This window comes from Lissotriton vulgaris, chromosome 2_1 (assembly GCF_964263255.1).
Source record: "Lissotriton vulgaris chromosome 2_1, aLisVul1.2, whole genome shotgun sequence".
NCBI lineage: Eukaryota > Metazoa > Chordata > Amphibia > Caudata > Salamandridae > Lissotriton > Lissotriton vulgaris.
In genome coordinates this window covers 1718700942-1718715589 of record NC_141687.1, presented here as the reverse complement: position 1 = coordinate 1718715589, position 14648 = coordinate 1718700942, and the positions used below count along the sequence as shown (strand labels likewise).

Below are 14648 nucleotides of genomic sequence, written 5' to 3'. Positions count from 1 at the left end.
CTGCCGACAATCTCCTATGCATTCCACTGATCCGCCGAAAAAAACACGGTGGCCTCCGGTTCTCTTTTCTAGGCCCCACTTTTTGGAATTCCCTCCCTGCTTCCTTTCGTCACTGCCCCACCTACGAATTGTTCCGAAAAACCCTGAAAACTCACCTTTTTAAGTTGGCCTTTGAGTAATGCTCCCTGCCTCAGCTCGCCATGTCTGTTATGAGCGCCAAGAAACCGTCTCGGTGTACGCGCGCGGTACAAATTTTTTAACATAACATAACATAACATAAGGGAGGCGATTATTGGCTGTTCCTTGGGTGAATGCTGTTTACTTATTTAAAAGACTGATATCTCTGATCTTTTTCTTATATACTATTTCTTTGACACTAGACCTTAAATGGTAAAGCCAAGATGAGGTCACAAGCCGGCCATTTTTCATGAGTCTTCACAGGATGGTTCTGAAGAAAGGCCCTTCTTAGCTTGGAGAGGTTTTGTGGGTACAAAGATAGAGTGCCACATGTACCCAATGAAGCCTGTGCATGATTTGTCTGCCAGCCATGCATCTTTTATAGTTTCAAGTTAGATTTTATTTGGTGACTTGATTAATTTAAGGATCTCAGCAAGTAGCATCCAGTCTATGTATGGTGAGGGCGCTCTTTGTCCCGACTGGCTTGTGGTTGGCAAAGTTACATTAACACTCCCTTCCCATGCATGTGGAAGGCTCTTCCGCTGAGAGAATACTCCATTAGGTATGATGTGGAAGTGGACCAGTGAGAACATGCTAAAGATAAGGACTGCAGCCATGCTAAGTGTGTGATGCAGCAGGTGCATACCATTGTCGAAGCACTCCCTGTATAAGGACTGAGGTTCATTCCTTTCATTGCATTGTGCAAAGCCTTAAACACAATAGTCTCATGTAATGAGAGAGCAATAACATTATACCGCAAAATTTAAGCACAATAAAACAATTTGTGGCTCATTCTGACATTCTTATCGTGTAGGTTCTTCACCTTCCAAACCGTTCCTCTTACTTTGTTTTCAGGGTTCCAGCGGAAACAAGAAGTACAAGTTTGTCCCAGTTGGCCATGGAAAGTACGAGAAGGTGCTCATAGATGATCATGAAGACCACTAACCGGACCAAGGTCGACAACACCCAGGTGAGAATGATATATACCTAGGTAGGCGAAACCGAGGATGTTGAGTTAGCAAACACCCCTTAATTAGAATGGTTTTCCGTTAACCCAGAAACAATCTGTATCAAGTTATGAAAGAGAGGACATTGCATCTATCAATTCTCATCTCTGTGCTCTTAAGTGTACACCGTGAGGGTAAAGGAGGAGATCAGACAAAATGAACAGGGTGTAGGTGATGAAGTAGACCTCTGGGAGGGCTTATCGATATGAAATGAGTGGATGATATAGGACAGCATGTCTGAAGTTGTTTCTTTGTATTTCAATTTAAAAACGTGTAAATATAGCAAATTGCATATAGAAAAACATCACTATTCAATATAAATATACACTCTTTGTTAGCATTGCCAAGAAAATTAACCTGGCCATAGTACTTAACCTAAAGGCATATTGGAACACAGAAGAACTATGCAGCTGGAGCCGACACAATCCTGTGCACTCTGTAAAAATGTAAAGTGAGGTTGACCACCAGGTGTTAATGTATTTGGTAAGCATTTTCTTAATGATGCTGCATATGATTCATGTGTGTGGCACAGCGCTCATCATTTACTCACCCTCACTTACCTTTTTTGCAGCGATTAACACATTTTCAGCTATCACACCTATTGAGGAGGATTATTTGCTCCAGAAGGTACTCTGCCAGGTTAACACCGTGCTGATGGAACTCTAATACAGACAACAGCAGAGTCTTCTGCTCTGGTCTCCATGTCTTACACAATCCCATATCAGAGTCAATAGATTTTTTCAATAGCCCAACATATAGATTAGACTTCATCTTGCACACTTATCCTACATTGCTTTGCATTGTTAAGCTTCCTGAAGCAATATCATGGGTCTCAGTCCCTTGTTAACATAGAAAATGAATCTGTGACCAGCTAGAACCTCTCCATGGTTGTTCATCCACCATCCTTCTAAAGGGAGTCCAGGGCAGTAGCGTAAAGTGTCTCATGATTGGGTCTTTTTGATATCCATTACGCTGTCCCTGTCTTTCTGGAATATTGTAGCAGGAGGGGTGTGGAACCACCTTATGTCCCTGCTGAATTGTCTGGTTGGGGCAGAGCTCCAAAGATAGTATAATATAGTGGAGGCGCTGCACTGGGCAAAATGATCGCACTTGCTTCATCACAGGTATCTGCTCATCACGGACTCAGAAAACAGTGATCCCAGCAAATGCAAGAGGTCAATGCATTGTCTGAGTCATGCAAGGCCTGTATAAACATTGCACCCCAGTGGTGCTGCATGTATTCAGCTCATTCTCCACTGTTGTGAAGGGCTATAGTGCACCCTTGGCATATGTCGTTTGAGGTCCTATCTGCCTGCGGAATTTCCTCAGCAAAACGAAGCACTGTACAAACATCTTACTGTTTACTAAACAAACAACACTGTTAGATGCAGGTCTCTACAAATATTATAGTACCTTGTACTAGCCTTCTTAACTTGCTCCTGCCTAACAAGTCAAATATGGGGTCTTACACCATGGACACAGAAACTGGCCTCTCATTTCGCCTCTCTGGACAGTACTTTTACATGTGGGAATTCCATAGTGGGAATTCCATAAGGGGAATCCCTTTCAGTGGAAGAAAGTAACCCAAACTTTCCTTGTCTATAGTCACACATCATATATGCTCATATGAACACATACCAGAAAATATGGCCCTAATGGGACATAAACATAATCTGGGAACCAGGTAGTTGGATCAGAGTGATATCTGAAATCAATAGTCCCTTTCTCCAGCTGGGTTTTTCAAGAACTTCCTAATCCTGGTTCCAGAGGCCTCCGTGTTATAGGAGAAGGTAAAGCCTTGCAGCCGGTGGTCTGTGCAGTGCTGGTGGCCTAAATATAAATGCTGACCCTCCCATTCCCTCTCTTAGGGAACACAGATGAGTTTGGGATCCAGACATTCCTAAACCAGTGTCCTTCCCTCCCAGGTTTTCTGCTAGACAAGCACAATAGGATTTGATACCGAACAGGACATAGGTAGGGGGCTGCCAAGTGATCAGCTCCACACACTCTTGAGACCAGGTTTGCCTACCCACTTACTGATTCTCTTGTGGAATCCAAAGCAACGCGCAACCATTAAGACCTGTGCATCTACATCACGCGAAACTGTTGAGGATCATCCTGCACCAGGGAATGCCATTCAGCAACTCAGGAGGGCCTTCCTGTCCACTTTTAGCAGGGTCTTTTCTACACCTTTGGACATAGGAAGCATATGGCTCCTTAGAGAATTCTTCTTTCTCAATGCTTTCCACACCGTCTGACTCTCTCTCTCTCTCTCTCTCTGGCAGAGCATTCTACCATGCTAGACGTTGGACATCCCAATCAATCCACACAGCCAATCACACCCCTATTCTAGGCGACTAACAGCCTGGCCATAATTTCCCCTGTTGCTGGGGAAAGGTTTCCCCTTCCATATTATGCCATTCTAGCGCTGCAACCTTTGGGGACCAGTGGCCGTACATGCACAGGACACACTCCATCTGATTAATGCCATTCATACATAGATCCTGCATTCACAAATACAATCATTGCATAGGCAGTGGCCACATGTACTGCTAGGAAATCCTCATTCTTTATACTTATTTTGACTGAAGGCCATTTCTTGAACATTATAAGCAAGCGTTGTAATGCTTAGTATGACATGAGGTAAATCCAACAGATTTTTGTGATGTCCAGAGTGTTGATGACTGACCAGAATACAGAAGGGGTGTGCACTCGCTCTAGGGATAACTCCTAAAGATGTACAAGATGTGGGTGACAGGTAAGATCATAGTAAGTCCAAATCCGGTTCTTGTAGGGGATGTTGCTGTCTTAGGGATTAACTTGAACCCCCTGCCCCTCTCCCCAGGTTTCAACTGTATCATCCAGTTGAGGATCTTATGTCAGATCTACATATTAAAGTGGATGTGATGAGTATTTTCAGTTTCTTTACTGCCCATACTTTTTCCAAACAAACTATATGGAGGCGTAGATTGTTTCCCTCAGAGGAACTGCTTATTCTTGAAGTCTTCATTTGTCCTTTATCGTTTATACTTTTCTGTGGCAGCACGGCCCTTACTTACAGTACGAATGCCTCTTAGTACTCTGATGCCATTAGCACAGGACTCATTTAGCTTATTGGAGGTGTTAAAAGCCTTTGATCCTGAGGTCCAGGACAATGATTAGAGATGTGTAATGAAATATTACATGAGCCAAGTCAAATCCCAACTATTCAGTACAATGAGGAAATAGATGACAAGACTGAGGAAGGTCCTCACCAGTTTCTGTTTTTTGTGAGAAGACCAAGTCTTAAAACCCACTGTTTTAGTGCATAGAGGTCCAGGTCTACTTAGCCCACCAATTATACAAATATCAAAATAGGTGACTAATGGATGTTGGAGTCTGCCTGTACACAGTGATATCGGTGTTTTAGGGAAAGATTTGCAACACTCTGTATTATTCCGTAGAATGTCCTAGGGACATCTGTATCCCTAAATGGCATAACCGCTACGCTCCCCAGTATTTTGAAGATGGGCTTCTTCATAACCTCTTTGAAGAGCTCTCCTTATTGGTCCTTAACATTGGATCAGAGTTTAACAAGTTTACCTTGTAATAGCCACTTACATGATGGCTCCATCTGCATACCCCAGGGCTGGTCCATAAACTGTGAAATCACTTGATAAATCCCAGATTTAACCGCTGCCTGCTCATTTTGTGATGTGTATGTTCACAAGACTAGTCACACAGTATAGTTTCTTCTCAAAGTGTTGAAGAATGAGGGTGCTGCCTCCTGTGTACACATGAAGAAAGCACAGTTGCAGCCTTTTTAGGGTTGAAACTTCATGGCCTGTAATTTCTCAAACGTACTCCTAATCTCTATTTCCTGTTCTGGATTTTTGAACGACAGTCAGGTGCTCTACATACAGAGGTTTATGATCGTCTATTAGATATCCTACCATGCACAATACATGAAAAGTTTTTATCCATGTTCACAAAGTCCTTTAACCGATCAACATGATGCACCCTCTGAGTCTATCTGGCAATACCAGCAGTAATGGAGTAGTTCACTTCTTTAGCTTTGCAGAGGCTAACAAAAAGTTCCATGCACTTAGCCACTCCTGCTCGAAGTCATTCTTGTATGACTAATTACATTCTGGCCTGGAACACTCCCACAGAGATTTTGTTATAGTTGGTCTTCTGGGTCTTCTGGTGGTCTTCCTGTTCTTTAGTGTATTGGCTGGGGCAGGGTAGAATAGAGGCTACCCTTTCATCTGACTTTATGAATTTACTACATGAGCTTTCTACACTGGACCTGAAACCAGATCTAGGGAGGAGGTGTTATCAAAGGGTGCTGGTATAGAAACTATTAATTTGGTGGTAAAAACATAATGCAAGACAGGTTTAGGTACCATTTTCCCTGGGAATTAGGTGGTAGAAGCTACCACATGCTCTTCAGAATTTTTTTTTTTAATGGATTTTGAGACACATTTGGCTCCAAGGTGACACTCAGACCCCACTTAAGGGATAATCCTGTGCACCACCACATTGTGATCAAGAAAGATGAGAACTTGTTCCATGTGAAAATATCCAGGAAGACCTTGATTACCTTGGAGAAGTTTGGGGTTTATCTACTCCACCACCATGAACTAGTAGTGAGTTGCACTGTGCTAAAGAGAGTCCACAATATTCATTAGTTCTAAATGTATTGATGGTAGAGAAAGAGATGATGGAATTGGGGCCTCATGTTTCAGTTTCCAATAACTTGCTATGAGGGACCGGCCCTCATTAACCTCTGAACCTCAAGTAAAAAAGAGCTGACACAAGATCTACCCTTTTACCGCCACTTGCAGTTTCTTCATGGTCTTATGGATATCTTGGACTGAAATAGGCTTCCAGGATGGGCACAGCATCTTAAGCTGCAGGGGATGCGCAAGCATTTCATCTTCCCTGCCTCCCTAGTTTATCTACAAGACGGCCTTTTAAACTTCTTGGTTTACCCTCAATCCTCTTGGTTTGTGATGATTTAAGGCATTTGTAGTGCCTTTTGCAACCGCACTCTGGCGATCACTGCATCAGCCGAGGGCACCACCTTTGTGCTTAAGTCTCCCCAGGTTAGTAATTCTCCAAAAGCATATACACACATTCCATAAAGACTAAGACTGCGTATGCTTTCGAAATTCTATCCAAGTGTTGACCTGCGCTGCTTCAGTGAAGCTTACTGACAAATGCAGGACCAAAGCTAGGCTGAAGACGGGCTTTTGGGAACAATTCTTCCAGACGTTAACTTTCATTACTCCGAGATAGGGGTGGTGTTTTTGTTGCCAATGTAGTGCCCTCTTAGAATTTTCTGGAACTGGTCACTCGTGGTCTGTGGCTCCAACATTCTATGCAATATCACAGAAGCTGTAGTGCTCTCTTTCTGTTAACCATTTTGCACTGGACGTGATTCTTCAGGGATCCAATCTAGGTGCTTGAGGAGTTCAGCATTGCAACTGCTTCCCTCTTTTTTTAACCAAGTACAATGAAGGGGAACTTCTATAAGGGCTGCAAACATCATAATGGAGAGATTTTAAGAATTCTCTGTTCTTTCTTTTTCTATATTGTAGCTTGGTGCAGTTGCATCTCAGGCTTCCTTCCAGAGGGATAAACAACCTACTTCCAAAATCAGAAAACACACAGACAAGTCAGTTTAATAACAGAACTAGACAACAATCATCACAATACAGAGTGCATAAAACTTGAGTGCTTGGCAGTGCTTGCTCAGTGGGTGGATATTTACAGATGTCTGTGGAGATGGATAGAAAGTCTGAAAATGTAATTTGCTTATCAACACCGGCACCAAGCATGTAAGAGCCATGGGTTGAGCTTAGGATAAAAAGCAAACCCTAACGATTGATTCGAAGTCCAAGTATTCTCAACACTTGTGTTGTTGAAGAATCTCCTGGAGAAGAGTGCTGGTTGTCAGACACTCATTGCCACATCCTGGGGGATAGTCCGCATGAACAGGTTACACATTCCTTGTTGCCCCATGCTCCTCTAGTCCAGTCTCTGATTACTAGATTAGAGACAAGGCAGAGTACCTGAGAAGGCTTTCTGTCAACCATGAGAGTGAGCCCATATCAGACTATGAACAGGAAGGAAACTCTGACCAGGGCTAGCTCTTCGGTGGAGGGCCCAGACATAGTGACTGAAGACGACCAGAGGGTCCACACTGACAGCAGCCCTGGAGACTTTGGCTGCCCTGCAATACCTTGGCCTCCTTCCAAGCACTATGTTAAATGGCAAACTGCAGGAGATGGAGAAGGTAGTCTAGAGGAAACGCATGTTATGGGCGATAAACAGACTACCTTCCGATGTACAGGATGTGTGGGCGATAATCTTCATTATTCTATCCTTTTACATAGATGGTCAAACTTAGACTAACTAATTCAAGCGTTTTTTATTGTGGTGACAATACAATTAAATGCTAATATCTACAGTGATAATTGCATACAACTCTGGACTGTTAGACTACTGCTTTGTGGTTAGTGTGAAACCGTGTGATCCAATGTACATCAGTGTGGTGCAGTACAGGCGAAGTATCATTTCTATGCAACTCTAGATTAGCTGAGTCTTACTAAAGTGTGGCATGATTATAAGAATGTAATTGGAAAGTACGCCTCTACTAGGCTGCTGTTCTCCAATACCACTTAGTGAATCTGTGCGCAGTCAAAAAGAGGGAAAGGTAGCTTTTAAGTGTAAATATAGTATACCCTTGTCTACTGTTAAATAAAAGCAACTCACAGCCCCTTTCCCCGGGCCATCTTGTCTATAAGGAAGAAGGCAGCATACGGTTCAAAGGGGGAGAGAGCTTCATTTTTAACATCAACAGCGACAATTGGATTGGTACGCTGAATCTCCTGTAAACGATCCTAACAGGTGAATGCAGAACTCTTCGTGATTCTTGTATGCAAAATGATTCTGCTCTTGCCAGTAGATAGTGCTTTTTGGGTGGCCAACTAATACTCGAGGGTGTGCAGTAAAACAAATAGCTGCACATCTCTGGCGCCACAGACAGTGTGTTGCTGTAATATGGCCTCCAATGGTATGTGCCTCAATTTTTAAAGTTGGCCCCAGTAGTGCACACTGTGGTGCCATTGAGCACAGCTCACCGCTGTCTCTTTTAGCCCCGCCCCCATGGTGCTGCCTGCCGATCAGTCCAGCCGAGGCACTTTGATGCTGCAACAGTCTGGGACCTCAGAAAAGCTTGTATATGGCTGGTCCGGCATCAGTGAGGTGCCAATCATACCTGACTTGTAACAGACTGAGTTCAAGTGGCACCTGCTTTTTAGAGGTCGACCTTTTGTCCTCTCAAGGCTTCTTTTAGCAATTCTGTTTCGAGTACGAACCTCGCCTCGTGCGAACTGCACTGGTGGTGATGTTTGGTATGATGAATTTCTCCCATCTACCTCCCCATCTTGCGCCCACACCCTCACCGCCCACTCAGCCTCCAACTGGGCTTTTACTCCTTCCTCCTGTATTCACACTGACCAGCAGTCGAAGAATGGAAAGCAAAGGAAATTTCCGCACACCATGGATCTGAGATTTGTTAATCTCTGGAGTCTCTGCTGGCTGCGCCAGCCCAGCCCATCATTAATCCCACCCACTGCCTGACTTTGTACATAAGGCGCAAAACACCAAAACCGCTGACTGAAAACCCAATTGAAGCTGGAGTGCTACTAGCAGTATGCTGCTGCGCATCATTAGGCCGACCTACACTTTCTTCTCTCTGCATTTTCTTTTCAGCAACCTCTACCTCTTTCTCATTTTCCACTGATATTCACATTCTGTTTTTCTTGCTATTTCTATTTCGGCCTCCTTCTTTGTCCATGGTTCCATGCCCTTGCTCCCCTGCATTTTCATATTTATGTCCTCATCAAAGCCAGACATGTTTTTGGGGTTGGGCTGGTGCTCTCTGCATCCGCACTGGGTCACTAGACATGCCCATCCGTTCCCGGTTCAGCTTTTTGTGCCACATTTCAGAAGTTCAGATAACACTTCCAGAGCGTAGTCTGAATGGCGTAAACATCAACAAAAGATTAGCGTCCCCACTGCCTGCAGTCTCACGGGCCTATGCCTTTGTTTATTCGTGTGCTAAAATCTGCTAGCCACATTTGTGAGAAGAAAGTGGGCGACTCTTCAATTAAGAATGGAGGATTTGTTGTGCTCTACCTTTGATGCAGAGGCACATCTGCAGTGACTCAGGCCAGGTTCTCTCCACAGGTTCTTTGAGTGCTGCATTGTTCACACTAGGTCACTGCTTTCACATCCTGTGGAGCCTTCAGTACGCCCACTTTCCCAACAGTTTGGTACAACTAAAGCAATGCATTTCACCCCTGAAAACTGTTGTGGCTGAAGTTCTTTCTCATACGCCACTTCGGGTAGTGCTGTTGCACCGATATAAGCTTTGGAAATTGCAGTACTCGCACTCTACAACAGGATGCACTCGTGTTATGTAGAGTATGCAGTGTTCACACTTGGCTGTAGAGGGCACTAGTCTTGACTGAATCGGCTCAGAGCAAGCTGCTCATCTCTGCGGCAGGGCGCTTGTCTGTGGCTGTACAAACCTCACCTGTTCCACCAGAGTCCGCAAGAAGCCACTTGAATATGAAAAAGCCGCAGACCTCACATAGCTACACTTGGCTTGACCTTTTATACCCCTTACACTGCCCTTGCTTTATGTAGTCTCAGGAGACTTGAAGGAAACATCTGGCACAGAAACTAAAACGAGTTCCAGAAGTCTAGGGGCCCTGCTAAGTTTTTGTACTTTCCATTCCTTGTAGTTTCTTTAGTTTCAGCAACCGATTGGAGTCTGTTGAGGGGCTACACGTGGACCAAGGGTACTCCCTTGTGTTGACAAAGTGCACTTGATATCACTTCCTCCAACTGTGGCATCTCGCTGATACCCATTGTCAAATCCACAAGTGTCTCTCTCAAGTTCTCTACTTCCTGACCCTGGAAATAATTCAAGAATATGCCATCCACGAATTCAATTACTTTTCTAGGCAAGGGCCTTGTAGTTGAATGTTCTTCGCGGTTTTACTCTAGCCCACCTGACACATAGTTTAACATCTCCCTCTGCAATTATTAGCCCTATGTCACCCGATCTATACTAGGCCCCTGGATGTCCAGGTACTCTAAGACATTCATTCCGCTTAGTATGTGCCATTACCTTAAACACCGATTACAAATTAAGCTGCACTACCAACAGGGATGCAACAGCAGCACTGTCTCCTTCCTGGATACCTTTCACTGACCTCGCAATGCTGCTGTGTGGAAAGAAAAAGCCCCACAGAGGAACAGATAAGCTGCTAACATGACTTGTGAAATTGGTTTGTGTACCTTTCCTTTGTACAGTTTTTTACTTATGTTGGTGCCAATAAAAGCCCTCTAGGGGTGTTTGTACGTCACCGTCTGCCCATACATTCCAGTGATTGGGTGTCCATGCTCAACCTATTCAAACACCATCTTATACCTCTTCCATTAACTATCTGTATGAAGGACGTTTGGAGCTGTACATCATTGTCACACAAAAGAAGCATACATGTATGCATATCTGATCAGTGATTTTACAAGACGACTAACATCCCTCCAAACCCAAATTTGCATTTCCCTTCTAGTAATTATTTAATTTTGCTTTATTTCAACATTCCCAGAAGACGACACAAAGCCACATGTAGCATCTTCCCTTCCAGGGTGTTGAAATGCCTTGCTCTTAACATGGGGAGACAAACCCCACAACGCACAAACATTGCAGCTCCTCGATTTACTTGAGCTGCCAGCCTGAGGCAGTCCTGTTGAAGTCTTTAGCCTCCTCTTCAGGAGCCTTGCGATTCAGCCGGCCTAGATCGAACATGGTAGTAATCTTCTTCAGGGGCCTGGATGCTGCCTCTCGCAGTTTGCGAGCATCAAATCGTGGTCGATACAGGAGGAGGGGTAAGCGGCACCTGAAGAAAAAAGAAGGCTTTTCCTCTTTTTTGGAGGACTGCTCTTTGCCTTCACTGCTCTTTTCCTTTTCCTCCTTCTGCTTTTCCTCCTCCCTGGGTGATGACATCTGATAGAGTAAGGCATCCCACATCTTGTTGGCTCGGGACTCCTTGGGTTTTGAGGTCTTGTTTACAGGGCTGTTATCTTTTCCTGCCTTCCCCTCTTCTTTCTCTTCTTCTACTGCCTCTTCTTTGCCTTGCATGGCCTCCGATTCTGGAACCGGAAATTGAGGCACCTCGGGCTCCACTACCAGGTGCTTCTTAAGCCGGGACCAGCCACTCAGCTTGGTTCGCGGTGGCTTCACCTTCTCAACTGTCTTCAGCAGAGGCTCTGCCTTGGTGCTTGGTCTGCTGCTCGCAGATAGATCTGGGGAAACAGGTACCTGTTCAGTTGTGTTAGCGTTTTGAGTTGTGATATTCAGCTCTACTAATCTCTCATGTTGCGTGGATTTGGTATCTTGCTGTGTTGGAGTTAATAGCTCTGTGGTTTTGGTGGTCAAAACTGTTGTGTTATTTTCAGGTGCTTTAATTATATTCAGTTGAACGTTGGTGGTAGTAGGCCCTGACACAGACTCTGCGGAAGGCTTGTTCTGTGGAGCAAGGGTTAACAATGCCTCTTGTGGGTTTTTGGACGCAGTGTTATTTGTTATTGTCGGAGGATTTGTCATTGATGGTGCGCTCTTTTGAATGGCTTCGGTTCTACCCAGCTCACTGGGGATGTTGTCCTCTTTTGTCCTGGCCATTGCCTTCTGAATGCACTCTGAGATGGCTCTGCTTGCTCTGAGAGATTCAGGTTCTGGGAGTAGTGATTGTACAACGTTCACTTGCACCTCTTGCACTGTGACATCAAAGACAGGTGTGTGCGGATTGGCTGGTAAATTGGATGGTGCTACTGGTTCCACGATCTGTGGTATGGGGCGTGGAAAATGAGCCTGACTTAAGGGGGCAGGCACCAGACTGGGAGCATTGGGTCTGTTCTTTGGAGGCTGTTGGAGTAGCAGGGGTGGAATGACAGGCTTCACTGAGGGCGATGGTGGCCGAGGGGATGGTGTTCGCCGGAGACACTCTGAGAGGCTGCGCTGTTCAGTGACAGTGAATGTGAATGACCTGTGTTGCGGGTACGGCGATGCCACATGGTGTACTGCAGGCTTAATGAAAAAGCGAGGTGGCAGGGAAAGGCCGAGGAAGGTAGGGGTCTCGGGGGTAGGTGGTGGTTGGGGGGACCGCTCATAATGCTCGAGATCAGGACCGGCTTCACTCACTGGAGACAGGGTCGAGCGGAAGGCCTTGGGCTGTGCTGAAGCAGTTGGTGGATTCTTCTTCTTTGCAGCTTTTTGCAGCACTTTCTGTAGCCGGATATTTTCTTTGCCTGGTTTAGGCAGGAGCGGAGGGGGCGCCTGGGGATGCAGTTGCCCTGCTTCATTGGGTGTTGGCAGTTGAGTTACCGTCATCACCATGTTATCCCCCTGTAATGGAACAGAGTTAAAATGAGACTTCCAACCTTCTTGGCCTATTTTAAGTACACAACTTTCTAACTCTGACTGTATTTGTGTGACATATTCCTCACCCAGGTTTATACCCAAAGCCACATTGGTAGGTTGTATCAAATAGTCTGCGTGCTTCCTTCTTTCATTACCTATTAATGCTGCAACAGGGTAGATGTTGGTTGTGTAAATTTGCTTTTAAAATCTGTTCGCTCTTCAAACAACAATCATGTGCTATGATTTCTCATATGTAAAACCTGTTTTAAGTGTTGGCAGAGGTCCTTGCTCTGTAGATATACACAATTTTTCCTGCCTTAAAGAAATGGTGGTTATTGGCTATCAGGAGGTGGTAAGTCATTGCTGTATCGTGAAAAGCCCCCTCCCCAGGATCCATATTATCTTATCATTCCAGTCGTGGTGTACTACCTCCTCCACTGAAGCCAGAAATCTTACCATAAAAATCAGACTAATATGCTAGCAGTCGCAGGCATGAGCCACTAAGTGAATTTAGGCATGCCCCAGTAACTCAATGTTGTTCAAGCACACTACCTGCCAAGGTGAATTGGCAACAATAATCAGACCTAGGGCATTGTTTAATGTAAGCACCGTAATGATACTGTAAATTTACTGAACGATATATTATGTCATTTATGATTCATGAATGAAGCTCTGGGCAGTGTATGGGTGGAATTTAAGCTTTTATTGCTACCTCAACTGGGAAATGTCAACAGTCACAAGAGTTCAGTTTGGTAACGTCATCTGCATTAACTGAACCGGAATTAAATGTATTTCTTTTTTCAGTGAGTTTGAAATTATTTTTTTAAACAATATACCGTTTTCCTCTGACTATAAATCCAATTGCTCAGGGCTTTTAGCCATGCTTAGTGAATTCCAACTACAAGGTGTGTTTCAATATCTACTTGTCCCTGAATTACCCCTGAATCAAGAGTCCATATCCTTCTGCTCTAAGAACTGGTCATTGGGCCTTTGACCAGCTTTCGGCTCCCTTGTGCGAGCGTCAATGTTGCCCAGGTCTTGATACTCCGTAATGTCTGTAACAATTATGGATGTTTCTTTATGCTGAGTTCAGTCACATTAAATAATGCCCGAAGCATTCGCTCACATCAATGCTTAACCCCTTCCAGGCTCATGACGATCTGGGCTAGTCATGAAGTAGCCTCCTACCAGGCTGATGACGAGCCCAGCTCGTCATGATCAATGGACTTTTGAAAATTCCAGCACAGGAGGAAAATATCATTAGCCGTGATGGTGTTAAAGCGACTGTGTCTCAATTACTTAATGCTCTTTGGTGTCTAGGGCATTTGATGCTCATTGCCACTTGGGGCGAATATATTCCAGACAGTCCGATCCCATTGGTATCCCTTACTGGTCAGTCGTATTGATGTTCATCTCTAGTGCTAGTTAGTCTCACTTGGGCCATTGATGCTCATTAGATTTAGGTTAATTGATGCTCTTTACTGTTGGGAGCTATTGATGCTCTTTATTTTATGGTAATTGAGACTCTTAACTATTGGGAGCTATTGATGCCCATTAGTGACTGGACCTTTGATGGTGATTACTGCCTGGGGTTTATATTGATTCAATTTACTACCCAAAGCCTTTCATGGCTATTACTGTTTGAGCACATTGGTGTTAAATGTGGATCGGCTCCAGTCAAGCCCATTTCTTGGTATGGCCATTGATGAGAATTAATCCCTGGGCAAATGTGGCTTCTCACTGCCTAGAAGCACTGGAGCTTGTCACTGCTTGTGGCACATGATGACACCGATTTAATAAAGTTAGGCATTAACTCAGTTATTAATTGCACTAATAATTGTACGTTAGTAAGACGTTATCCTTAGGTTTGTTTAAATGATGAGCAGGTGCAAACCATGCACAGGTTATTCCACTTCCTTACAGTCTCAAGTTGGGAGTCCAGATCTGTGCCATTAGCAGAGGCTGCTCCCTGTGCCCAGTGG

The 14648-nt window shown here is 44.5% G+C and overlaps 2 protein-coding genes across 3 annotated transcripts in view; one reads left to right on the top strand and one right to left on the bottom strand.

The window, feature by feature from the left end:
* The window catches only part of LSP1 (lymphocyte specific protein 1), a 277490-nt gene that overhangs the window by 247747 nt on the left and 15095 nt on the right, over positions 1-14648 (top strand). For both annotated transcript variants that reach the window (XM_086957714.1, XM_086957713.1), the window contains exon 11: positions 1033-1147. In XM_086957714.1, coding sequence (XP_086813840.1) covers positions 1033-1122 — 90 coding nt within the window. In that variant the 3' untranslated portion in view covers positions 1123-1147. The remainder of the gene's footprint in view (positions 1-1032; positions 1148-14648) is intronic.
* The window catches only part of PRR33 (proline rich 33), a 119133-nt gene continuing 115308 nt past the window's right edge, over positions 10824-14648 (bottom strand). The window contains exon 2 of the mRNA XM_086957711.1: positions 10824-12651. Coding sequence (XP_086813837.1) covers positions 10966-12642 — 1677 coding nt within the window. The 5' untranslated portion in view covers positions 12643-12651 and the 3' untranslated portion in view covers positions 10824-10965. The remainder of the gene's footprint in view (positions 12652-14648) is intronic.